Here is a 27883-nt window from a genome sequence, read left to right on the forward strand (position 1 = left end):
TTATTATGTGATACAGATATAAAAAATAATAATAATTTTGGTTATCTGTATGATATAAATAAATTTTATAAAATAGTTTTAATTTAATCATAAATAAAAATAGATTTCAATTTTAATTGTAATTAAAATTTTAAATTAATTTTATTTGTTAAAGCTCATTAAATTATAATAACTATTTTTTATAATTTAGTGACTCATGTTCCATTTATTCATTATTTATAAATAGTTTTTATTTAGTAATTCACGTTTTTTACTTAATAAAATTTATTTATAAGAGTAACATTTTTTTAAGCCCATAAATTATAAAATAATTTTGGTTGATATAAGTAAGAATAATTTTGATTTTTTTTAAATGATGAAAGTAAAAATAGAAATAGGTTTAAATTTTAATTCAGTTATGTAACTAAAAGTTAAATTAATTTTTATTTAAATTATTCATTATTTATAATAATATTTGTATTTAATAAATACTTAGCAAGGTTAAACCCTAACTCTCCTAAAGTATAGGAAGGGATCCAAATATTTAGGAAGGGATCCAAATATTTAGGAAGGTTAAACCCTAACTCTCCTAAAGTATAGGAAGGGATCCAAATATTTAGTAAGGTTAAACCCTAAAGCATAGGAAGGGATCCAAATATTTAGCAAGGTTAAACCCTAATCCACACCATTATAAATACTTCATATGGCTGCAGCAAAAGGGGGAGAGGAGAAAGAGGAGAGATACAGGAGAAGAAGATACACAAGGCAAGGCAGAAGGAAGAAGATTCACGGGCAGGGAAAAGAGAAGCAACCATAAAGCACTCATAGCCTGAATAAAAACAACACACATACAGTGAGCAAGTTAGAAGAATCAAATCCCCAGTTTGTTGTATTCACATGAAAGAAACAGCATCAGAAAAAATAAAGTAGCTTGCCGTAAGAGAGAAAACTGTAACATGCATGGTGGTGTTGCGTCAAAATGGAAAAATCCATGTAGAATTAATATATATTTTAATGAAGGCGAATAAATAACGAATGGATCAACATGGCTCGTTGGTAGCTCGCCTCTTTCAGTATTTTACTGTGTTTACTCCCTTTCCACTATAATTAATTCACCACTATTTTTCTATTATTAAAATAAAATCCATTAATTAATTTTCTAATTAATATATTATATTAGTTATTTAAACTAGGGGTGGCAATTGGATCCATTAACACAAAATCCATCCAATCCATCCATAAAAAAATTCATCCAATTCATTCACTACATAAAAAATTAAGTTAATGGATTGATCCAATCCATCCATTTATAAGCATGGATTGATCCAATCCATCCAACACATTTTAATGATCCAATTGATTTTTTTATCTAATTTTAAAAAAATATTTTTTTTCAAATATTAAAAAAAAAAATTGAAAAACAAAAAATATTTTTTTTTTCGAAAAAAAATAATTTCTTTTTTGAAAATACAAAAAATGATATTTTCCAAAAATTTAAAAATCATTTTTTTTGAAAAATACCAAAATTTGATTTTATTTTCGAAAATTTTATTTTTTTACGAATATAAAAAAATTATTTTTTTTCGAAAATAAAAAAAAACGATTTTTAAATTATTTTTTTCGAAAATACAAAAATATTTTTTTTTTCAAAAAAAAATCTTTTTTTTTAAATACCAAAATTTGATTTTATTTTCGTTTTTTTTACGAATATAAAAAAAAATCGAAAAAAAAAAAATTTAAATTATTTTTTTCAAAAATACAAAAATATATTTTTTTTTTGAAAAAAAATTATTTTTTCTCAAAAAAAAAACTGATATTGTTTTATTAAAAAAAGTAAAAAACTTTTTAAGAAAAATAAATTTCAAAGAAAAATTTTAAAGGAAAAAAAAATGGATGGATGGATATCCATCCACTAAAAATATGATAATGGATGGATTGGATGGATTTTTATTCTTAATAGATGGATTTGATTGGATATTTTTAAAAAACTTTTAGTGGATTGTTAATGGATAATGGATTGTTTTGATCCATCCATTAACGATGCAATCCATATCCATCCAATCCATCCATTTTGCCACCCCTAATTTAAACTAGGATATAATTTAATCTAGTTTATTAATTAAATTTTCATATATCATTTAATTAATTAAAATGGGCTATTTTGAATAATAAAAATCTAATTATATTTTTTTTCTCTTTTCTTTTAAAATTTCTATCAATTTAGTCTAAGTTTTCCCATAAATTCATAAAAAAAAAGTTTCTATTATTATAGACTAAAAATATTTTTAATTCATTCTTAAATTTTTCTTATTTCTTTCTTTTTAGTTTAATTAGGTTTTATTATTTTGTATGCCCTTTTAATTTTGTACTCGTTAATTAAGATTTAGATCTTTTATATCCCCTTTTACATTATGTACCCCCATCCCGAAGCCATGTAATAGCGTAGTCTTATTTTCCGCACTTTAATTTTTTCATATTGTGAATATAACTGTCTAGATGTATGCTAATAGGATTGCATGGAAAGATAAATAATTGAACTTAGATAAATTAATTCAAGATAATATATCTGAATCCAATCATTTCCACACTTGCACCTCTAGGGTAACCCTCTCTTTGTTGCCTTACGATATTACGGTCATGTCCCGCGAATGTGGGAATACCCTTAGCAAAGACCCTTTCGATTAAATCATCATCATCCCTAGACAGATAAGTCATAGTCCCTTCGATCAAAAGGTCAATGTCCCTACAAGATAAATCATAGTCCCTCGAACGTTGCCTTCGAATATATGACCTTGTCCCTCGAACGTTGCCTTCGAATATATGGCTTTGTCCCTCGATGACCCTTCGTTGTAGCCTACGATTAAATGATGATCGTCCCTTCGAATGCTAAGGTATCCTTACAAATGTTGCCTTCAATGACCAATCGACGACCACCCCCCCCCCCCCCCCCCCCCCCCCCCCCCCAATGTCCCTTTACATCCAAAGGATAAGACTACTTACTTCTCAATAGTAAGGACAGTTTTACCCTCTTAAGGATAGGAAATACCTATAAAGACCTTGGTTAGGTATAACTCTTAAATGCTTGCTCACAGCTTAAAATACTTTTCACACCTCACACTTTTCAAAACATCTTTTAGAAAATCACCACTTGGTATACATTCGCACCAGAATCATCGTCGAGTTATATTTTTCTAAACATCTTTCAAAACCAAACGAGATAAACACTTTGTATACATTCGTACAAGAATCATTACAAAGTTAAACTCTCCTTTCAAAATATTTTCTAAACATACCACATTTCTCAAACACTTTCTCAAACAAGGAAAACATAAGTGAGTTAAGCAATTAAGAGCCCATGGATAACCATGGATACAAAGGGTGCTAACACCTTCCCTTTGTATAATGTGCCTCCCGAACTCAAAATCTAATCAAGGTATTTCCTGTTCTTTTCCGCCTTTCCTTATTGGATAAAAGAAAAGTCGGTGGCAACTCTTGCTATCCGCAACATTGCTTTTCAAAGCAAAAACACAAAGTCGGTTCACCGTATCATAGAACTGACGACTCTGCTGGGGAATCTTAAAAAGAGAGGTTACCTTAAAGATAAGATCACTTTTGTTTTCGAATTGTTTCTTTGTCTGATTTACTTTTAAGGGATTGTTTGGGTATTCTATGCTTGAGTGAAAGATCCTACACCCGGATCTAGTGTACTTTAGGTAAGTAGCAAGAGATCATCGCGATTGTCTGGCGTATACTGGAATGGTTAAAATGATGGCTACGGTTAATGTGACACTTTGGATGTCCTAATGTTCCTCATGTTTACTTGAGGAAAAATTTGGCGTCTGCGTGGTGTCATCAAAGCATTAACCAGACCTTTAGAACCCTAATTGACTCATCCTAGCCATTAGAAAGTAGTGAGATAACTGACTTCGATTCCGACTGGGGTTGGTTGATACTCGATACTACACTATTTGAGATTGGACTTTAGGGAAATTTTGGTCAACCGCTTGGTGTTGCACTGAAGTGGACTTAAGGAAAGGTCAATGATTTGAGATCCTTCTAGAACCCGGTTACTATTCTAGGACAGGTTGAACCAACCAAACTTCAGTGGGGAGGGTACTTACCTATGGAACTCATGCAAGCCTTAAAACCTAGGAATGATTATGGTGTGACTTGTTTGTGCTTGTTACTTACTTGACATCATAACATCATAACATCATGACATCATGGCATTATACTAACCATTTAGAGGACTTAGGGATTTAACTTTGCTCTGTTTTGTAGGGCTATGGCTTCCCAGAAGACCATCCGGATCAATTTTGTAGCGACCTCTCATCAACTCAAGGGTTTAGTGTCGGAACTTCCCGATCATGCTTAGTTCATCAAGAAACATGGTTATCTCCTCAATTTAGTTACCATCGGTTTCAAGGAAGATATGATGAGAGTTCTATTCCAGTTCTTCGATCCTAAACATCATTGCTTCACCTTCCCAGATTATCAGTTGGTACCCACATTAGAAGAATTTTCCAGGTTGCTTGGATACCTATCCTTGATCAAACACCTTTCAGTGGTTTAGAAAAGATTCTGAGGTCTGAAGAGGTTGCCGCGGCTTTACACATGACAAAGTCCGACATTGAAACTAATTGGGTAACAAGAAGTGAAGTTAAGGGTTTACTTGCCAAATTTCTGATAAATAAGGCCCGAGAATTCCTAAAAGCTATGAGTGTCCACGCTTTCGAAGATGTTCTAACATTACTAATCTATGGTTTGGTGTTATTTCCTAATCCGGATCAATTCATAGACATGAGTGCTGTTAAGATATTTCTCACTCATAACCCTGTGCCCACCTTGCTTGGAGACATTTTGAATTCCCTTCACACTCGTACTATGAAAAGGCAAGAAACTCTCATGTGTTGCGTACCTTTATTATCTAGGTGGTTTATTTCGCACCTTCCTCAATCAGTCTTGAAGAATGAGCCAAATTTGAAATGGTCTCAAAGGATAATGTCCCTTTCCCATTCAGACATCCATTGGTGTCCCCAACCCAAAGAAAATGTTATCATCATTGACCGTTGTGGAGAATTCTCTAACGTACCACTCCTGGGGATAAGAGGAGGTATTACTTATAATCCTGCTTTAGCCCTACGTCAGTTTGGTTATGCTCGAAGAGATGGTCCACATGAAATAATTATCCAAGGCACTGTGTTTGACTATGACAACGATTCTCAAGGTCTCCGTCAAAGGTTTGTACGAGCTTGGGGCATGGTGAAAAGAAGTACTTTAGGACACAAAAACTCTATTCCTATGGAACCTTATCTCAGATGGGTACGCGCCAGAGCTCGTGAGCTTATCATGCCATATCTTGCAATCGGACCTCTGATTGTTGAACCAAAAGTTGAAGGAGGTACCCCTCAGATCATTCCTTATCCAGATATGCCTACCAATGTTGAAGAATTGAAGAAATATTGGATCCAGTTGAGAGAGGAAAGGGATACTTTTGAAGCTCAGTTCTGGGCTGAAAGGAAGAAAGTATTAGAGCTCAACAGCCAGCTTAATGAGGAACGAAGTCTCAATGCATATCTCCGCCCAAAAAGAAGCCGTCCCTGGGAGACTTGAGCTTTCATTTTTTCTTGTAATGAACATTGATTAAAGAAATTATTAATAAAAGTTCCCCTTTTTGGTGGTTTACGCAAAGTTAAATTCCAAAAGTCCTTGAAAACATTTCATACATTGCATAGCATAACATAACATTGCATAACAAGTACTCTAAAGGATCAATGTTCTCACGGTCTTCCTCTCAAACAGAAAAATGGCCCTCGAACAAACTGTCAAGGATCTCCAGGCTCAGAATGCTCAATTCCAAGAGATGATCTTGAACTTATCTAAGGGGCAGGAGGAACTGAAGACTCTATTGCTCGAGAAGAAGAAAGACAAGAAATTTGTTAGTTACATTAACCCGGGAAGAAGGCTTAAAGGACAGGATCCAAGAGTCAAGATTAGAATTCCGAAGGATAAAGAAGATGAGACAGAAAATGATTCGGAAGATTAGAATGCTGATCCCTTCAACCCTGAGGACGACTATGAAAATTATGAAAATGAACAGTACTCTCCGAAAGATGATAAGTATAAGTTGCTGGAAGAACGTATGCTAGCTATGGAGGGTCAGAAGGCGCCCGGTCTGGATTTCGAAAGCTTAGGTCTGGTCTCTGATGTGGTCATTCCTCGCAAATTCAAGGTCCCCGCTTTCACTAAGTATGATGGTGCGTCTTGTCCTCAGATGCATCTGAGAGCTTATGTGAGAAAGATCCAGCCGTATACCACTGATAGGAAGCTATGGATCCATTTCTTCCAAGAGAGTCTGTCTGGCACACAGTTAGAGTGGTATTATCAGCTCGAGAGCTCTAACATCCGCACCTGGACTGATTTAGCGACAGCTTTCTACAAGCACTATCAGTATAATTCGCAATTAGCGCCTACTCGGCTACAGCTGCAGAATATGACTATGGGCTCTAAAGAAAGCTTCAAAGAATATGCTAAAAAATGGAGAGACTTGGCTGGCAGAGTCAAACCCCCTATGACTGATCGAGAATTAGTGGACGTGTTCATGGGTACACTGACTGGCCCATTCTACAGCCATCTATTGGGAAGTTCCTCATCGGGTTTCACTGAACTTATATTGACGGGTGAACATGTTGAAAGCGGCATTCGAAGTGGAAAGATACAGGCGGCTACCTCTGCAAGCACCAAAAAGTCATATCAAGGGAAGAATGAATCAAATGCTGTGTACGGTCAAAGGGGTCATAACAAGAAAAATCGTGACCATACTGTTGGAGCAGTTACGATTACAACACCGCCATCTCAAAACTTCCAACACAGACAAGACAGGCCAAGAAGGCAGTTTACCAAGATCAATATGACTTTAGCACAAGCACTGCAGGGCATGCTAAAAGCAATTTAATTACCCTTAGAGATCCTCCTGCAAATCCCAACACTACTTCTCCTCGTTATAATCCCAATGCCAGGTGTGCATATCACTCCGATAGCCCCGGGCATGATACAAATGATTGTTGGTTGTTGAAGAATAAGATTTAGGATATGATCGACGCTGGAGAAATTGAATTTGATCCTCCGGAGACTCCTAATGTCATCACTGCTCTTATGCCTAATCATGACAAGACTATCAATGTTGTGGATGACAATTCTCACATTACTAATGTAGCTGACTTAGCATCTCCTCTCCTGATCATCAAGAAGAGTTTATTGCAAGCTGGTTTATTTCCAGGTTGTGCTGAAAATTGCGATCTCTGTATACTCCGACTCAATGATTGCTTGAAGTTGAGGAATGGTATTCAACGGATGATGGATGATCGTACAATTCTCTTTGAAAAGATTCCTAAGGTGGAAAACCCTATTGAATAAATATCTGTGATTGCTAGGTCCAAAGTTCCAGTGAAGATTACCGCTACTAGAGTGCCTGTGAAGATTACTGTTGAGCCCAAGGTAGCTCCCCTAATTATTACTGCACCTGGCCCAGTACCGTATTCCTCAAGCAAAGCCATTCCGTGGAATTATGGAGGTGATGTTTACATCCACGACATAAAGCAAGATGATAATTCTGCTAATCCTAACGACGTTGACATTGTTGGGACTAGTAAAATTACTCGAAGTGGAAGGATCTTCTCTCCAGAAATCTCACCTCCCGCCCCTGAAACTCGAGGAAAGGGACCAGTAATCAATCCTTCTCAGTCAAAGACACCATTCGAAGTTACTACCGAAGATGTTGCCAAACAAGAAATGGAAGAAGGGCTAAAAATCATCCGTAAGAGTGATTTTGATGTGGTAGAACAGCTGAGGCATACTCCGTCTAAAATTTCGATGTTATCCTTGTTGTTATCTTCTGAATCTCATGCCAGTGCGTTGATAAAATTCTTGAAGACCGCTCATGTACCTCATGAGACATCTGTCGATCAGTTAGAAAATTATGTTGCTAACTTGGCTGTTGATAATGGCCTAGGCTTTTCTGATGTTGACCTGACACCAGCAGGAAAGAATCACAATAAAGCTCTGCATATTGTCGCATCCTGCGAAAAAAACAACCGGCGAGCCTAAAAATAAAACATACAGAGCCGCCACTAAACGTTATTTATCCCAAGATAGGGAAAGGAAACGCTCAGAGAAACCTGGAAAGACATGGTCTCGCGACCAGAGAGAAAAGGTTCGGGAGTCGGTTACGCGAGGGGAAGGTATTAGCACCCCTCACGTCCTAGGTACTCCTAGGGATCCACGTCCTAGAATAAAGAAAAGGTTGCTAAACATCACACACACACACGGGGAACGCAGGTGGGATTAAGAGGAACGGGCTCGATAAGGTATCGCACCTTATGCCTACATATCTTGTCTGGAACAAGAATCAGAGCCCCTGTAGTTCGGCTTACGCACGCCAAACAACACGAAACATACAAACAAGCAAGAGTGGCAAACATGGAGCCCGACAACCACTTGATGGAATTATGTCGGCATCCGAACCAAAACACGCACAAAACGGCAAACTTGGAGCCCGACAGCCAATCACTGGGCTTACGTCGGCATCCGAACCAAAACACCAAACAACACAGTCAGATAACAAGTAAACGCACGCAAAAAAGAAAAAGGTTGCCCGGAGTGGTCTCGCACGACCACCTGCCTACATACCTCGTCTGGCACGAGGATCAGGGCGATGTAGTTCCCCTGAAAGGGACTAAATTGCTAACCAGAAACCGGGGAAAGATACACAACTAGGGAGCTGAGACTCGAGCCTAATGTTGTCATGCATCGTTAACCCTAAGTTCGGTTTTCTATCCTACTTGCATAAGCAAACTAACCTAACCAGGAAAGAAGCTAGCACACAAGCATACAATCATATATCATCAAATGAGAACAGGTATCTCAAACAAACATGTCAATCAGATATCCACATAACACGCACTATAGCCAAACAAGGGGGCTCAATCAATCAGGTTTGACTGCCTAAGCAATCGTCTGTACAGGCTGTGTTTGCTCTTAACCTTGCCATTACGAGGCTAAGGTGAAGCAGATGAAAGGATGAAGTGAGGATCAGACCTCACAGCTCTTATCCCTAACCAGGGAGAGCTGACAAATGAGCATGGGTCCAGAATAGGGGAACCCTTCTATACTCGATGACTCTGACTCAATGTGCACTGCACAGGATCTTGGGCTTTTGATCTCACTGCTACAACCATGTAATGGGAGCAAGGAGAAGACTCACTGAATAGTGGGGGACAGGTTGCTTGTCCCTACCTTCCACCAATTGCCTTCTTTGAAGGACTTTTCCTGCTTGGGCTTGAAAAATAAACATACACAAGCATTGCCTCTTAAGGAGGACTTCAGACAATTTGCCCGGCCCGGTAACAGCCGGGTCTCCAGACTACATGAAGTAAGAAGGTTATACCTCAAATGCAAGTTGCTTAAGCAAAGCAAAGCAATAGTTCACAAGGAACTGAGCAACTAAAGTACCTGGAAACAATCAAATTCAATCAGTAATCAATCAGACAAACTGTAAAGCAAATAGTTAACCAGTCAAACTATACAAGCTATTGCACAACACAAGGCAAGCTCAAGGCTTAAGCCCAAGCTTCAACACCTACAAAACAATGTTATGTTAGTGTACAAACATCCACAACATCAATTAAAATCAACTTGTATCATTCTCCATGTACACTATGCTTTTGATCCTGAAAAATCAAGCAAATATTAGCACCTAGACCACTAGGCCAAGCCTAGGGTCCAAAAGCAAGAAAAAAGTTAAAACAGCAAGGTATTCATTAACCAACATCAAATTAACATCAAACACAAGCAAACATCATTGGTCTCATGTTTATATCATCCACCAAGCTCATGTTATGCACAAAACAATCCATATTGGTTCAAATGAAGCACCAAACATACAACAGAATTATTGCATTCAAATCCATACCAAAACATATCCAAAAATTCTCAAATTAAATACACCTAAACAGGGGTCAATCAAGGTCTACCATGTCAAATTTGAGCTCAATTGGGCAAATGGAAACATGTCAATGAAAATCAACAAAAACAGACACCATTTCATGCTTCAATTCATACCATCAATGCATACATCCACTTCAAAAATTCATATCTCATTGAAAACAAAAAAGAAATGGATGAGACCAAAACAAGGAGGTCCTAAAATGTGTCTAGTTCATGCATATCAAATTTCATGGCCATACAATACAATGTGAGCATTTCCCAATCATTCTACCAACCTATGTCATATGAGCTTGCACAAATGATCTCCAGAAATGAAAAATCATGATCAAATAGAAAATGCAGTGAAAAATTCTACAAAAATTCATACAACATCACAACATGCCAACCAATCATCATGCAAAATTTCATTCAATTCTAACATGTATAGGTCACTCAAAAAAATCCTGCAAGTTGACATAATGAGGTGTGACACAAATTGTCACACCTAAGTTCCAGAATTTGCTGCTCTCTAACCAGGTATCCAAAATTCATGAAATTTACATATAAATAATCCTCAATGAGTCAAGAACCACTACAAAAATTTTCAAGAATTTATTCTACATTATGAGCATTTCATGATCAAATTACAAACATGTATCAAAAATGGACATACAATGGAAAACCCTAGGTCAAATGAAATATTCCCCAAGCACAACTTTGACCAATAGGTCAAAAAAATCCTACACTCAAAGACAAAGTCAACAAAATTTCCTCATATTTTTTTGATTTTTTTTACTATTTTTCCTGAATTTTTTAAGATGTTAAACAATTTTTAAATAATTAATCAAAACTCAGTGGCATAAAGAAGCGCCGGCGGGAAACACTGTTTTCGAATTTTCAAATCATTTCTTGGATCAAACAGCCTTTGTGTCATCGTTTTCACACGAAAAATTCCAGAAAACCGAAAATCATGATGAACATCAAACATTAACAGAAATTGGCATGGTTATAGTCGTTGGATTCGTCTCTTCAAGAGGAACACGAATATCATACTATCACATCCTAAAAGTTTCTCAAACTCTCGAATCGACTCACTTAGGGTTTTGTCACAAAACTTCAAACCTAGATTTCGTGAGCTATGGTTAACCATTTGCAAAACTAATTACATCATGATGCTCTACAATCCAAGGCCTTTCAAACGCATATACTTATTAAGCCAATGGTGAACGTTGAATTTTCGATTTACCTGGAAGTGCAGCAATGGTGCGCGACTTTTCAAGGCTTAGGATCTCAAAACAGCGATGCAACAACCTTCAGGAAGATGAATTCCACGCTCCGTTTCAATCGATTCCGCTCCTATCGTCCATAATTCAGATTTGCCATTGTTGAGGTAATTTTGGACAGTTGAGAATCCGAGCCTAATTCCTTCCAATGTGCCAAAACAGATGGTGTAGATGATGCAAGGGTTCCAAATCAAAAAGAATCACCAAAAACGGTTGAGAATTGAGGATGAAACTTGAGATTGAAGCTTGTTGTGTTCTTGAGGGTTTGGAGAGAATGTGAGAGATCTAGATCCAATCTTGGGAAAAGTGTTTTTCTGTTATGATTAGGCAAGGATTTAGAATATATATGTGTGCTTAATTGATCACTAATCATGTAATTAACCAATTTGGCATAATTAGTGATAATGTAATTTTTGCAAATGAGGGCAAAATAGCCAATTCACAATGACAGCACATGCCAGCTCAAAATTGGTTCCAACATGTCCAAAACACCATATGTGAAGTGTAGAAACAATTCCCATTGCAATTGGTTGCTTAAATCTCATTTTCACTATGTGTATGTAAAGTATCCATTTTTAACCATTTCATTTTTCATGCCAAAACTCAAACCATGTGCATTAACCATGAAATGAATATTCAAACACACTTAAAATGCCATTCCTGAGGTGTTGGAAAAAGTCCCATTCAAAAATTCCCAATATTTTGACTTTTGGACAATTTTGCCCCTGGTCCAATTCAGCTGTCCAGTTGAAAAGTGACTTTTTGCCTTGGCCATTTTTGAACAAATCCAATGATGCACCCTCAAAGTACATGTCAAATGGAGTTTGTGCATATAAAGAACTTGCAATTTGGACAAAGTATGTGGTAGTTATGGCCTCCTGATTACGGATCTTTTCTGAAATTCACTGAGCCATATTTTGCAAACCGTACATTGGATTTTCAAGTTCTTGGACTTTTTGGAAAGGTGAGAACAAGACCTACATCTGTCATGTTGAACAATTTTCATTTGAAGCTTCCTTGGACTTCTGTTTTTGAGGTCAAAAACTTTCCACTTTTGGAAACTTCTATTACAAGTCAGTTGCTATTTTTGGCAGTTTTTGTCCTGACTTGATTTTCTTCATTCTTAAGCTTTGAGATGTCAAATATCACTTGTTCCAACATGAATGAAGTGTATCCAACTCATTTCCACCTCCACATCCATCAGATCAAGCACAGTTGACCACAGTTGACTTTTCATCTGATAGATGAATTTGGCAATGCATTGATCAATTTAAGCCCCAATCTCCAACTGAAATGGCTCAAGGGTGACACCCTAGCCTCAATAATCACCATATAATCACAAAATTATCCTCATCTCCATCTCAAACACCATCTCCTGATTAAACCCTGATTGGCCCAATACAACTGATTAGGGTTGACCAGTGGTCAAAACCCTAATCTCAAGGAATCTTCTTCAATCTCCTGATGACATCCAACCATGGTGATGATGATGTATCGATTCAATCAACATGAAGACCAATACCCTTGGGAGTCACAAAACCCTAATTCACAGCTCAATCCTCAGATGGCCCATGATCAATCAGTACAACCCTAGGCTTGCATTTTCTGACTTCCTCATCTTCTGATCAAGACTTGGGAAGATAGCTTGCACTATGTAACCACATGTTATGCAATATGAAATGCCTAATGTCCTAAAATGAAATGCAAATATGTTAATGCTAGTCCCAAGAGAGGAGGGCAAATTTTGAGGTGTTACAGCTGCCCCTATTCAATCCACTGTGAACCTGTCGATACGAAATAGCCTCGGCTTTCGGATGATCAGGATGAAGAGTGATTGAATACCAAGAACAGACGAACAATTTGCACTCTGATGGGATAATAATTAACAACGCCTGTCAGCATCGGCGAAGAGAACAAACTTTGAACAAAAATCCGTCTGGTACGGAGAAAATCGGTCTGAACACCGCACATCCCCTCGGAGTATTATTCTTCTTCTTATTCTTTTCTTGAACCCCGAAATTTTCTTTATCTTTTTTCATTTTCTTGAACCCCGAAACTTTCTCCGCGCAAACGATCCTCGGATCTCTGCATTTGAACCCCGGAACTTTTGATAATTCTTGGTCTGAAAACCCCTTCGGTCTGAACACCGGGACATCGGCCTGATCGCCACTTCGGTCTGGATACCGCCTCGGTCTGAACTCCGGGAAATTGGCCTGATCGCCACTTCGGTCTGGATACCGCCTCGGTCTGAACTCCGGAAAACTGGCCTGAATACCACAAGTACATCAACCTGATCGTCGGAAACTTCTTCGATCTGAGAATCGGAAACTGGGCCTGAATACCACAAGTACATCAACCTGATCGTCGGAAACTTCTTCGATCTGAGAATCGGAAACTGGGCCTGAATACCACAAGTACATCAACCTGATCGTCGGAAACTTCTTCGATCTGAGAATCGGAAACTGGGCCTGAACGCCACTTCGGTCTGGATACCGCCTCGGTCTGAACTCCGGAAAACTGCTAATCGCGTAACGTCCTCTGATTTTATTTCCCTCTCCGCCCGACGGAAACATTTCCTCCAATATCGCACTACTGGGGAACATTGCTGATCTGACGTTCTGATGCTAGACTCCTCAGAATAACACCTTTATCTTTCAGCAAAACCACCCCTCAAACGGTAACCACGGTTTGGGACTAGCTTATGCTTGCAATGATGCATGATTGATTTTTCTGCGTAATGCTCCATAAACATGGAAATGCTACGCGATTATTCATTTTTTATGCAATATGCCATGCTATTTTTTCATGATGAATGCATAAAAAGAAATATCCCCCTCTGGGGAATCCTCTGGGGGACACGAGACTCTCTGCTGAGGCTCTCGTCACTGCTCCGATTTCCACCCTGCCGGGGAATAGTACTGCTGCTGGGAGAATGCCACCCTTGCTGGGGAATACCTCCTTTGCACCCAACCCTCTCGAGGACCTGCTGGGGCAGAAGAACCATCATCGCGCTCTGTGGGGATACCACAATCTCTTTGTCTTGCTGGGGATATACGTCCCAACTCTGCTTTGGGAACCCTCACCGATACTCCCGCTGAGGAAATGAGCAATCTTCAACCTACCGGGGATGACCATCCAGACCATGCTAGGAGAAACGACTGCTACTCCGCTGGGGATTACCCATGCAATCCATAGGTAGAATCGGCTCAGCTGGGGATGCAGAAACCCGTCCGCCACGGGAATTTGTTCAATCCTCCGGTAAGATGAACACTGCTGGAGATATATTTCTTTGGAAAAGACCGCTCCACTCGGGGGTAGCAACCTTCAGACCTGACTGCTGAGGAAACACCATTATAAACCTGCCAGGTATAACCACACTGACTCGGCTGGGGAGCTAGTCCTACGATTCTGCTTGGGGACTTAGCTGGGAAATAAGAATTCCCGGACTCATCCGGACCTTTTCTGCTCCATCATCTTGTATTTCAAGCCGCTTCGTGCTCGACGAGAACGTACTCCTGGGAATTATACAGAAATTTCAATTTTCCGACTTTGAAGAGTCTTCTTGATTAATTTCAATGGTCGTCGGACGTCTCTCGTCGTCTCTCCACCGTTCCTCCTTCTTCCCTGATCGAACTCTGCGGGGAACTGCATACTTTCAAGTCTTCCGATTTTGAAGAGTCTTCTTGATTATCATCAAGGATCGTCGTACGCCTCAACGCCTTCGTCATTTTTCATACACTCGTCCCTGACCGGACTCTCTGGGGATTTCTCTTGTCAAAGCTTCCACATCACAACCTGCAAGTGAGTGAAAAGTATCTACAGTTCCTGCAAAACAGATCGTTAGATAAAACCGTGCCCCAGGCGCGTCAAGATTTCAACATTTGGGTCACTCAACCTTCCAAATAAGATTTCAAGCTTCAATCTTATAAACATGCATTGGAAGGAAACCTGTATGTTTTAAAAATGCAAGATTCTTTATCAAAAATATTTGGACGTTTTCGCAATCAAAGCGGTAATGAAAAACAAAAACAAAATTATTTGACTGAATATGCATTTTATTGATTGGAAAAGTGTGGCTCAAATGAGCAATACAAAAGGAAGCAATTCCTGAAAAGAGGTAATTGCGCTCAAAAGGAAAAATCTATCCTAATGGCAATGTGAAACCCGTGATCTCATCGAGTTCCAACTCGGTTACACCCCATATGTCCTCAGACTCTCCTTGCTTTCTGCCTTCTGAATAAGACAATTCTGATTGATCCCCACCGGGTATTATCCATGATGCTTCAACCAAAGCGCAAACGATTATGCCGGACGCAGTTGTTCGTTTCAATCCCTCTTTTGCCTGGACCGCCCTTTCGGGTTTTCAGTCCACCGGGATACCCATTTTTGCCCAAGTCGCCTTTCCAGGTTTTCGACTTGCCGGGTGTACATCTTTTCATTTATATCCCTAATTTTTGCCCGAACCTTTCTTTCTGTTTTTTGGTTCGCCGGGATGCCCATTTTTTCCTGGACTATTTTGTTCTTTTCGTCCAGCGGGTCTCTTTTTATACGAAGTATTTTTTAACTGCGTCCGCATTCACAGGGGATGGAAAATCTTCACCATCCATAGTCATTAACAACAAGGCTCCTCCAGAGAAAACCTTCTTGACCACGAATGGACCTTCATAATTCGGTGTCCATTTGCCCCTTCGATCGTTTTGAGGAGGAAGGATCCTTTTCAGCACCATATCACCCACGTGATATACCCGAGGTCGCACCTTCTTGTCAAAAGCACGCTTCATCCTTTGCTGATACAACTGCCCATGACAGATGGCTGCTAGCCTCTTTTCCTCTATCAGGCTCAATTCTTCGTACCGGGTCCTTACCCATTCAGCCTCTTGCAATTTTACGTCCATCAGGACTCTCAAAGAGGGAATCTGAACCTCGACAGGTAGTACAGCCTCCATCCCATATACCAACGAGAACGGAGTTGCCCCAGTAGATGTGCGTACCGACGTTCGATACCCATGCAATGCGAACGACAACATCTCATGCCAATCCTTGTAGGTTACCACCATTTTCTGCACAATCTTCTTTATATTCTTGTTGGCTGCCTCAACCGCCCCATTCATCTTCGGACGATAGGGAGAAGAATTGTGATGCTCAATCTTGAATTCCCGACACAGCTCTGCCATCATCTTATTATTCAAGTTAGAACCATTATCAGTAATGATTCTCTCGGGAACTCCATATCGGCAAATGATGTCTCTCTTGAGAAATCTAGCAACAACCTGCTTCGTCACATTCGTATAAGAGGCTGCTTCTACCCACTTGGTGAAGTAATCAATAGCCACTAATATGAATCTGTGCCCATTCGAAGCCGTAGGCTCTATCTTTCCAATCATATCAATGCCCCACATAGCAAACGGCCATGGAGACGACATTAAGCTCAACGGATTTGGAGGCACGTGCACCTTATCAGCATAAATCTGGCATTTATGACACTTCCGCACGAAATTAAAACATTGGGCCTCCATTGTCATCCAATAATAACCTGCTCTCAGCAGCTTCTTCACCATTGCATTCCCACTGGCATGGGTACCGAACGATCCCTCATGAACCTCTTTCATCAATTGGCTTGCTTCTGCATCATCAACACATCTGAGCAAGACCCAATCAAAATTCCGCTTATACAAAACCCCATCCTTATTCAGGTAGAACACCATGGCTAACCTCCGCAGAGTCTTTCTATCTTTCTTCGATGCTCCCTCAGGATACTCTTGAGTCTCTAGATAGCGCTTGATATCATAATACCACGGTTTCTCATCATCAGAGGCCGTATCAACAGCAAACACATAAGCCGGTCTATCCAGACGTCCCACTTCAACATGGGGGAGCTGATTCCACCTCTGCACCTTAATCAAGGCGGCCAGAGTAGCCAAAGCATCTGCCAAAGGATTCTCCTCTCTAGGCACATGATGCAACTTCACCTCGGTGAAAAACGTCAACAATCTCCTCGTATAATCTCGATACGGAACCAAATGAGATTGATGCGTATACCATTTCCCGTTAACCTGATTTATCACCAGAGCTGAATCTCCATATATCACAAGGTTCTTGATTCTCAAATCAATAGCCTCCTCAATACCCAATATGCAAGCTTCATATTCAGCTACGTTGTTGGTACACTCAAATGTTAGCCGGGCAGCAAAAGGAATATGGGATCCTTTCGGCGTAACCAAAACAGCACCAACACCGCTTCCGTTCACGTTAACGGCCCCATCAAACATCAGAATCCATTCGGATTCAGGGTCAGGCCCCTCCTCCGGGATCGGTTCCTCGCAATCTTTCGATTTGAGAAACATGATGTCCTCATCAGGAAATTCAAACTTCATCGGTTGATAATCATCAATGGGTTGCTGGGCGAGGTAATCAGACAATACACTCCCCTTGATCGCTTTCTGAGAGGTGTACTGTATATCATATTCTGTCAAAATCATTTGCCACCTCGCAACCCGTCCGGTCAATGCTGGCTTCTCAAAAATGTACTTGATTGGATCCATCTTGGAAATCAATAAAGTGGTATGAACCAGCATGTATTGCCTTAGTCGGCGAGCAGCCCAGACCAAAGCACAGCAAGTTTTCTCGAGCAGTGAATATCTTGTTTCACAGTCGGTAAACTTTTTGCTAAGGTAGTATATGGCATGCTCTTTTCGACCAGACTCGTCATGCTGCCCCAATACACACCCCATAGACCCCTCGAGGACTGTCAGGTACAGAATTAACGGTCTCCCCTCCACAGGAGGCATCAGAATCGGAGGCTCCTGCAAATACCCTTTTATCTTTTCAAATGCCGCTTGGCAATCATCATTCCACCTGACCGTTTGGTCTTTTCTCAACAATTTAAAGATTGGTTCACACGTGGCCGTTAGATGAGATATGAACCGTGAAATGTAGTTCAATCTACCTAAGAAACCACGAACCTCCTTCTCTGTTCTCGGTTCAGGCATTTCTTTTATTGCTTTTACTTTTGCAGGATCAACCTCGATTCCTTTCTCACTTACAATGAACCCCAGCAGTTTACCGGACCGCACTCCGAACGTGCACTTGTTCGGATTCAACCTCAGTCTGAACTGTCTCAACCGGTCGAACAACTTAGCCAAATCTACCAAATGCCCCTCTTCTGTTTGGGACTTCGCTATCATGTCATCAACATAGCATTCAATTTCATGATGAATCATATCATGAAACAAAGTCACCATAGCTCTCTGATAAGTAGCACCGGCGTTCTTGAGACCGAATGGCATCACCTTGTAACAAAAGGTACCCCACGGTGTAATGAACGTTGTTTTCTCCATATCATCTGGCGACATTTTTATTTGATTATAGCCGGAAAAGCCATCCATGAAGGAAAACACCGAGAATTGAGCTGTATTATCTACCAACACGTCAATGTGAGGTAGTGGAAAATCATCCTTCGGACTAGCTCTATTCAAATCCCGGTAGTCCACACACATTCTTACTTTCCCATCTTTCTTCGGGACTGGCACAATGTTCGCAACCCATGGCGGATAATTAGTGACAGCAAGGAAACCAGCATCCCACTGCTTCTGCACTTCTTCCTTAATCTTCATCGCCATATCAGGTCGAGTTCTGCGCAACTTCTGCTTCACTGGAGGACAATCTGTTCTCAACGGTAGCTTGTGCACAACAATATCGGTATCCAACCCTGGCATATCTTGATAAGACCAGGCAAAGATGTCGACATATTCTTTCAACAATGCCACCATTCTGCTCTTGACACTTTCCTCCAAAGCAGCCCCGATTTTCACTTCCTTCTTAGCCTCGTCGGTACCCAGATTTACAACCTCTATCTGTTCTTCATGCGGTTGAATCACCTTCTCCTCTTGTTTTAACAACCTGACTAATTCCCCTGGCAGTTCACAATCTTCTTCGTCTTCTTCTTCGGCAAGATAGATCGGATTGTCGAAGTCATACGAGGGTGTAACAGGATCGTTATCAATGAGATCCGGAGAGGAATCGCATCTGCATGAATGTTGATTCATGCATTGCTTTAGAACCGGTGTGAAAAATTGAAAAAGGAAAATGAAAACATTGCCATTTTTATTTTGTTTTTATTTTTAAACTGCAAAAATAAATGAAAAACAGGGAACACCGCTTTTAACTGAAAAACATCCTTTTATTAATGATGCAAAATTCTGCAAATTTAAACATGAGGTGGCCCTTACAATGGACCATTACGTGTCGGGCAACACGCATGGTTTGCATGCAAATAAGAAAGAAAACAAGAAAAATATTACTCTTCGAGGAGAGTGACCCGGATGATTTCCTCGGCCTTCCAGTTGTGGATTTCCATCCCTGGTTCGCACGGCGTTATCCACCGGTCCATGTCACAGTCGCTGTCAGTATCTTCACCCATCATGCAGATGTGGTCTGGATCTAGCATTCCGGCACTCGTGAAAGTTACAGACGTACGACCCCCTCTGTTCGGCCCAGAGCCTCGGCTCGGCTTATATCCAACCCCAAACCGGTCCTTCTTCTCAGGGACTTCCATCATTCTGCCCCAGCCTGGAGCCTCTCCACTTTTAACTACCTCAGCAGCCTGCTTGTACGAAGCGATGGATGGTTTCTCCTCTTCTTGCTTAGCAAACAGAGCATTCTCCACCTTGACGGTTTCAAATGCCTGACTAGGCGTTTCCCATATCTCTCCATCCATCTCCACATACTTAAACGAAGACAGGTGGCTGACAAAGATGTCCTCCTCTCCGCAAACAGTAACGACTTGGCTTCCCCAGACATATTTCAGTTTCTGGTGCAAAGTCGATGTAACTGCTCCCGCAGCATGGATCCACGGCCTACCCAACAAACAACTGTAGGCTGGCTGGATGTCCATAACGTAAAAGGTCGACTTAAACACTTCTGGGCCAATCTTCACTGGCAATTCCACCTCCCCAAATACAGCCCGCTTTGACCCATCAAATGCCCGCACAATCAGATCAGTCGGGGTCAAAATCAGCCCATCACAATTTAGCTTTGCCAGGGCCTTCTTAGGCAACACATTCAAAGAGGAACCGGTATCAACCAGCACATGCGAAAGCACGGCTCCTTTGCATTCCATGGCAATGTGTAGAGCCCGGTTATGATTCCTGCCGTCCACTGTCAGGTCCATATCCGTAAAGCCCAGCCCATGGCTAGCATGCACGTTGGATACGACCGTCTCCAATTGGTTGATTGTGATCTCCTGAGGAACATAAGCTTTCTTCAATATTTTCAACAAGGCTTCCCTATGCCCCTCTGAGCTCAGTAACAGTGAAAGAATGGAGATTTTGGACGGAGTTTGCTGCAAATGATCCACCAGCTTGTACTCTGACTTCTTGATGATCCTCAGAAACTCTTCAGCTTCATCATCAAATTTATTATCCGACCCCGCAGGCGTCGGTGTCGTCACAGGAGTATTTCCATTCTCTGCCACAGCCTTCCCTTTCGCCCTGGCTAAAGCCTCGGCCTTTTCTTTTTTCTCTTTTTCTTCCTCCCCCTCCTCAATGCGTCGGGGGCAAACAATCTACCGCTGCGAGTGAAACCACTGGGACCGGCATTATCCACCTTTAGCACGGTGGTTTCACTAGCAGATGACTCTTCAACCTTCTCACCATTACAGTATACCTCTCCACCATAATGCCAAGGCACGGCATCATCTTTGTCATATGGAATTGGCCCAGGTACCGTGATGGTAACTGGAGCCTCCTCCACCAGGTTAGACAAATCCACCGGATCATAGTATATAGTTATGGTGAAGACCTCTTCCTTCTTTCCTTCAGTCCTCTCGACCACAATCTCACCACCGTCCATCAGACCCTGGACATGCTTCCTCAGAAGCTCACAACCGTTCGTAGAAATAGTGCACTCAGCACACTCAAACCCACAGCCGGGTAAACCCCATTCATCAGCAGTTGTCTTTTCAACTCAACCAAAGGCGTCTTCAACTGATCGACCTCAGACAGCCCCACTCTATCTTCCACAGAAATAGCGTTTACTCCCCTCTGACCATGCGCAGGCATGGGATTTGCATTTACGTTGGGAGAAGGCGCAAAGTTGATTGCTTTGGAATCCACTAGGTCCTGGACTACGTGCTTAAAAGCTTTGCAGTCCTCAACATTATGCCCGGGCGCACCCGAGTGGAATTCGCACTTAGCATTTTCATTGTAACTGGGCGGCCTCTGATCAGGTCTCAAAGGCGCCAGCGTCCTCAGTTGCACCAGCCCGAGATCCAGAAGCTTCTTCAACAGAAACGAATAAGTCACCGGAGGCCTGTCGAATTGTCTATCATTTGCTCTGCCCCTGACCTGGTATCCAGCCCTCTGGGGCCTCTGTTGGAACGGTTGTCTTTGTTGCTGCTGTTGTTGTTGCGGTTGTGCTGACTGAGACTCAGCAGGAATTGTTACTGCAGCATTGTGCTGGAAGTAACGGTCCCTACTGGGTCCGCGCTGTGTATAAACTGCACTGGTGTCTCCTTCCTTCTTTCTCTGACCGTTATTACCGAACGGTTTCTTCGTTCCTGAAGAAGACGCAGATGCACCACCCTGGATTTTACCCAGCTTCAACCAACTTTCGATTCTTTCTCCTGCCACCACAATGTCAGAGAAATTGGTGACAGGGCAACCCACCATTCTTTCTGCAAACGGCCCCTGCAGGGTCCCCATGAACAAATCGGACATCTCTCTGTCCACCAGAGGAGGTTGCACCCTTGCAGCCAGTTCTCTCCACCTCTGCGCATACTCCTTGAATCCTTCGTTATGCTTTTGAGACATACCCTGCAGCTGGGTACGACTCGGAGCCATATCAGCATTAAATTGGTATTGCTTAAAGAAAGCATCTCCCAAATCTTGCCAGCTTTTGATATCGGACGATCTCAACTTGGTGTACCATTCCAAGGAGCCTCCAGACAGGCTGTCCTGGAAAAAGTACATCCACAGTTTTTGATCCGCGGTGTATGCCGAGATTTTGCGGACAAATGCCTGGAGATGAGTTTCCGGGCAAGAACTGCCATTGTATTTGTCGAACGCAGGCGCCTTGAACTTCTGAGGAATGACAATCCCCTCCACCAATCCCATGTTGGACATGTTAACCACCCCTGGCGTGGCATAACTTTCAAGCACTTTTATCTTCTCAGCCAGCAGCTGGATTTCCTTGTTCTGAGGAGGAATGTCATAAGGCACAAAAGGCTCATTTCGCATAGAGAACTGGTCAGCCTCTCTATCTTCCTCCTGATCTTCGTCAAAACCATAAAACGGAGGCACAAAGTTGTCTTTCATATTCTGACTAGGCCCAGGTTGACCAGCAGCACCAGCATTATTCACCAGACCAACTGTTGTCCTCTTTCCACCATCACGAGATCCCTGCCCCTGGTTGGAGACTCCATCCAGGTTGACCCCACTGTTCTGAGCAGAAACCCGCTCGAGTTTCTCAACTTTATCTGCGAGAGCCTTCTGACCAATGGCAAAACCTTGCATTATATTGATCAGTTCGGTCATTTTCTCCTTCAATTCCAGCATATCAGCACTGGGAAGCTCCATGAGTCTGGGAGTGTTTCTTCTTGTGTAATATCTGTGAGGGCGAGTTGAGTGCAGGGGTACTACTCTTCGAGCGCGAGCAATGGTTCCTGTTTACAAACAAGCACGTTAGTAATAGTCACCTGCAAAATAAAACACAAGTTATCATGATTAATGCATGTATGCAGTGTCTATCCATACGAAGGACACTTTGTCTCTCGACCCTGGCATCATCGAGACAAATAATAAGCCGACATTAACATTCTGATTAGCAGTGTTTGATTTCATCGTGCAGATCGGAGATATGTGATTTAGCAAGAATACCCCCAACCATGTGTGTGCTTGTGTAAGTGCATACGGTAAAGCAAATAAAGCTTGTCACCCAATCACTGAATAGAAACCATCATTACATAACCAAAAAGTGCACAATCGGTGCAATAGTCATACATCAGATCAAATATCAAATACAATCCTCCAGAATAGAAAAGAAATACAGACAAAGTGAATTCCGTCAACAAGCCTGACGGTAATCCAACACAAATGAAAGATCTAACTGGATGAGGGTCCCGCAGATGGCCCTATCTCGCCTTCCATCCTCGCGAACTCTGCGGCGAACCTGAGCTCGGTATTCTCCTGCTGTAGTCTTCCAACTTCCTTCTGATGAATCTTCATCTGCCTGAAGTAGTGGTCTCTCTCAGCCATATAGTGATCTCTCTCTGCAATGATCTTTAGCTTCTCTGACTCCTTGACTTGCAGCTTTGCCTCCCACTCAGCAATGAGACCCCTGACTCTGTCATCTCTCTGATCCTTCACTATGATTTGCCTTCTCTTCTCATCTTCGATGACTTTTGATGCTCTGAACAGCTTCTCCTTTGTGATGTCATGTTCCCTGTTGGACGATGCTAAAGCTTGGCTGATCTTCCCATAGTAGGCTGTATCCATCTCAAAGCGCTTGGCTGCCAAGGCGTGTCGCTCGTCCTGATCTTCCATCTTCACTTTGATTTCCTGATTAGCTGCCTGAAAATGAGCAACACTTCTCTCCAACTCTGCTTTTTCTGCAAATAACTGATCTCTGGCCCTCTTCATCTCAAGGAATTCCTCCATGCTGACGGAAGAACTTGGACCCTCAATCCTAGGACACACTGAGTCACCTCCAGGGAACGGTAGAAATGTAGACTCAATCCTCTTCCGCAACCAATCCTCAAATAGTGGAAAATACCGGCAGTTGACTTTGCCGTAAGGAACCTTACCCCTCCTCTGGATATCTCGCCATTCGTCCAATACCTGCCTCAACTTGGTCTGGTTACCATCAATCGGGAAATAGAAGGACTCCTGAATCTCTCGCCCGAGAGGAGGACCCTCTATAGCAAACCCCATCTGTCTCCGGAGAAGCATCGGGTTGTAATTAATGCAACCCTGAACTCCCACTAAAGGCACATTAGGTAAACTCCCGCAACTGCAGATGAAGTCCCGACCAGCTAAACCATTATGAGTCCAAGCAATGTCATCAGCCCGCAGACCCATCAATCGAAAGGACCACTTCACACTAGGATCAATCTGAACAAAGGCACCTCGGGAAGGCAAATATCCCATGAACCACCTAAAGAGTAGCTGAGAGCAGCATCTGACCAGACCACCACGCCTCTTCTCATTCCTGTTATGCACTGAGTAGTATACATCTCCAATCAGGGTAGGAATAGGGTTTCTCTGCATAAACAACCTGATAGCATTACGGTCCACGAAATTCTTCTGGTTAGGAAACAGAACAATCCCATAAATGCTCACAGCAATCAGAGCACAAACCGTCTTCCAGTTACCCACAGCAGCATGTTCCTTGGCATTAGCCTCCAAGAAACTCAAATGAAATCCAGGTAACTTTCCCTTCTCCTTCCAACCTTCCTTGACCATTTCCGGACTCAAATAAAGAGCACGTGAAATCCCAAGGACATCCGGCTCCGCCCTAGTGACATGGAAAGGAATCTGATCACGGATCTGAATACCCAGGATGCTGACATAATCCTCCATCAGAGGTCCCAACAGGTAGTCTGGAAAAACGAAACACCTCAACCCAGGGTCATAGAACTGAAGAAGAGTGTGGATGGCGCTCCTGTCGCAGTCAGTGAGTCTGAAAACCATCTTCAGAATACCTCCGTATGACTCTCTAAACATTCCCACATGGTCAGGAGTAATCAATGCTATCATATCCTTGAGCACACCAATCTCTGGATCAAAGAAACTGTAGGCAACATTGTCTTTCAAACCGGTCCTCATATTTGAACAGAAATCTCTCAACCAGAATCTCGATCAAAAGTGTCCCTGCATATGGGTAAACATGGGTTAGATGCAATTAATGCAAAATGTAATGATGCTGATGAATGAATGCAATGCGTTGCCATCCTCCAAGCCATCTGATCATTTGCACTGAATCTGGGCTCTGAACTGATCATAACCATCTGAGGAATGTACAATCCCAATTCTGACCCACGGGTTCCGAAATAAACGGAAGACAGATACATCATCATCACCATCATCACCAAACCATATCCGAGTAGACACATCACCCTTATCTGAATCGGCCCGGGGAACCCGAAATAAACGGATCCCCACTGATAAAATATCTCGGCCCGGGGAATCCGAAATAAACGGATCCCCACTGATAAGTCACGGACAGCACTCCGGCGTCACGGCAATAAATGACCATAAATCCGACTTATAATTATGTCTCTGAATCACAGATCAAAAGTCACCATCTGAAGGCTATCTGAACAAACATCTGACAGAACAACCCTCCCCTCACAGGTAAGTTCTAATCAAGTCCTCCTAAGGCGGATAATGGTCTCGACAATCGGGCGGAGATACTCAATGGGTTTGCCCTTTCGGGTGTGCCATTGTAGCTCTCTTAAAATCGTCTAAACCAAAGATCCGGGAATGATCGGTCACCAGAGTCAACAACTCAAATGGAGTGACTCAAACAAAGCGGAATATCCACAGAGATGAGCACTATCAAGTGAGCCTCGTCCGGCTTGTGGCACATCACGCCGCCAGGCACATGTTGACTTAACATGAAAGAGGCAACGTGAGACCACACTAGTCCTAGGTGTATACTCGGGCCTGGGTTTTAGCCCCACTCAGAACACCCACCCCAAACAACAGAACCACCTGCAGAGGGCGGCAACAACATGATAGTATGATGCATGCAGACATTAATGCAAATATAGATACACACTGGTTAGAATAATAAACGCAATAATCAACACATACAAGCAACCTAAACCAATCCTAGAACGCTAGGAAGGACTCGCTTAGGGACGATGGACCAGCATAGGTCAACATGTCTGTACTATTCCCCAGCAGAGTCGCCAGCTGTCGCATCCTGCGAAAAAGCAACCGGCGAGCCTAAAAATAAAACATACAGAGCCGCCACTAAACGTTATTTATCCCAAGATAGGGAAAGGAAACGCTCAGAGAAACCTGGAAAGACATGGTCTCGCGACCAGAGAGAAAAGGTTCGGGAGTCGGTTACGCGAGGGGAAGGTATTAGCACCCCTCACGTCCTAGGTACTCCTAGGGATCCACGTCCTAGAATAAAGAAAAGGTTGCTAAACATCACACACACACACGGGGAACGCAGGTGGGATTAAGAGGAACGAGCTCGATAAGGTATCGCACCTTATGCCTACATATCTTGTCTGGAACAAGAATCAGAGCCCCTGTAGTTCGGCTTACGCACGCCAAACAACACGAAACATACAAACAAGCAAGAGTGGCAAACATGGAGCCCGACAACCACTTGATGGAATTATGTCGGCATCCGAACCAAAACACGCACAAAACGGCAAACTTGGAGCCCGACAGCCAATCACTGGGCTTACGTCGGCATCCGAACCAAAACAGCAAACAGCACAGTCAGATAACAAGTAAACGCACGCAAAAAAGAAAAAGGTTGCCCGGAGTGGTCTCGCACGACCACCTGCCTACATACCTCGTCTGGCACGAGGATCAGGGCGATGTAGTTCCCCTGAAAGGGACTAAATTGCTAACCAGAAACCGGGGAAAGATACACAACTAGGGAGCTGAGACTCGAGCCTAATGTTGTCATGCATCGTTAACCCTAAGTTCGGTTTTCTATCCTACTTGCATAAGCAAACTAACCTAACCAGGAAAGAAGCTAGCACACAAGCATACAATCATATATCATCAAATGAGAACAGGTATCTCAAACAAACATGTCAATCAGATATCCACATAACACGCACTATAGCCAAACAAGGGGGCTCAATCAATCAGGTTTGACTGCCTAAGCAATCGTCTGTACAGGCTGTGTTTGCTCTTAACCTTGCCATTACGAGGCTAAGGTGAAGCAGATGAAAGGATGAAGTGAGGATCAGACCTCACAGCTCTTATCCCTAACCAGGGAGAGCTGACAAATGAGCATGGGTCCAGAATAGGGGAACCCTTCTATACTCGATGACTCTGACTCAATGTGCACTGCACAGGATCTTGGGCTTTTGATCTCACTGCTACAACCATGTAATGGGAGCAAGGAGAAGACTCACTGAATAGTGGGGGACAGGTTGCTTGTCCCTACCTTCCACCAATTGCCTTCTTTGAAGGACTTTTCCTGCTTGGGCTTGAAAAATAAACATACACAAGCATTGCCTCTTAAGGAGGACTTCAGACAATTTGCCCGGCCCGGTAACAGCCGGGTCTCCAGACTACATGAAGTAAGAAGGTTATACCTCAAATGCAAGTTGCTTAAGCAAAGCAAAGCAATAGTTCACAAGGAACTGAGCAACTAAAGTACCTGGAAACAATCAAATTCAATCAGTAATCAATCAGACAAACTGTAAAGCAAATAGTTAACCAGTCAAACTATACAAGCTATTGCACAACACAAGGCAAGCTCAAGGCTTAAGCCCAAGCTTCAACACCTACAAAACAATGTTATGTTAGTGTACAAACATCCACAACATCAATTAAAATCAACTTGTATCATTCTCCATGTACACTATGCTTTTGATCCTGAAAAATCAAGCAAATATTAGCACCTAGACCACTAGGCCAAGCCTAGGGTCCAAAAGCAAGAAA

General features: G+C 42.0%; 1 protein-coding gene across 1 annotated transcript; it reads right to left on the reverse strand.

Annotated features, from left to right (window-relative positions):
* Window positions 1–23185: 23185 nt before the first annotated feature.
* Window positions 23186–27614, reverse strand: LOC127097810 (uncharacterized). The gene is made up of 2 exons (XM_051036293.1): window positions 27535–27614; window positions 23186–25111 (listed from the first exon to the last, which is right to left on the reverse strand). Exon 2 carries the CDS (start codon window positions 25064–25066, stop codon window positions 23345–23347), a length of 1722 nt encoding a protein of 573 aa, XP_050892250.1. The 5' UTR covers window positions 25067–25111; window positions 27535–27614; the 3' UTR covers window positions 23186–23344.
* Window positions 27615–27883: the final 269 nt, after the last annotated feature.

The sequence above is a fragment of the Lathyrus oleraceus genome, chromosome 6 (genome assembly GCF_024323335.1).
Source record: "Lathyrus oleraceus cultivar Zhongwan6 chromosome 6, CAAS_Psat_ZW6_1.0, whole genome shotgun sequence".
In the NCBI taxonomy this organism is placed as follows: domain Eukaryota; kingdom Viridiplantae; phylum Streptophyta; class Magnoliopsida; order Fabales; family Fabaceae; genus Lathyrus; species Lathyrus oleraceus.

Bases quoted from the DNA above. Each gene is read 5' to 3' on its own strand.
- LOC127097810 (XM_051036293.1), bottom strand. From the start codon at position 25,066: ATGAGGACCGGTTTGAAAGACAATGTTGCCTACAGTTTCTTTGATCCA.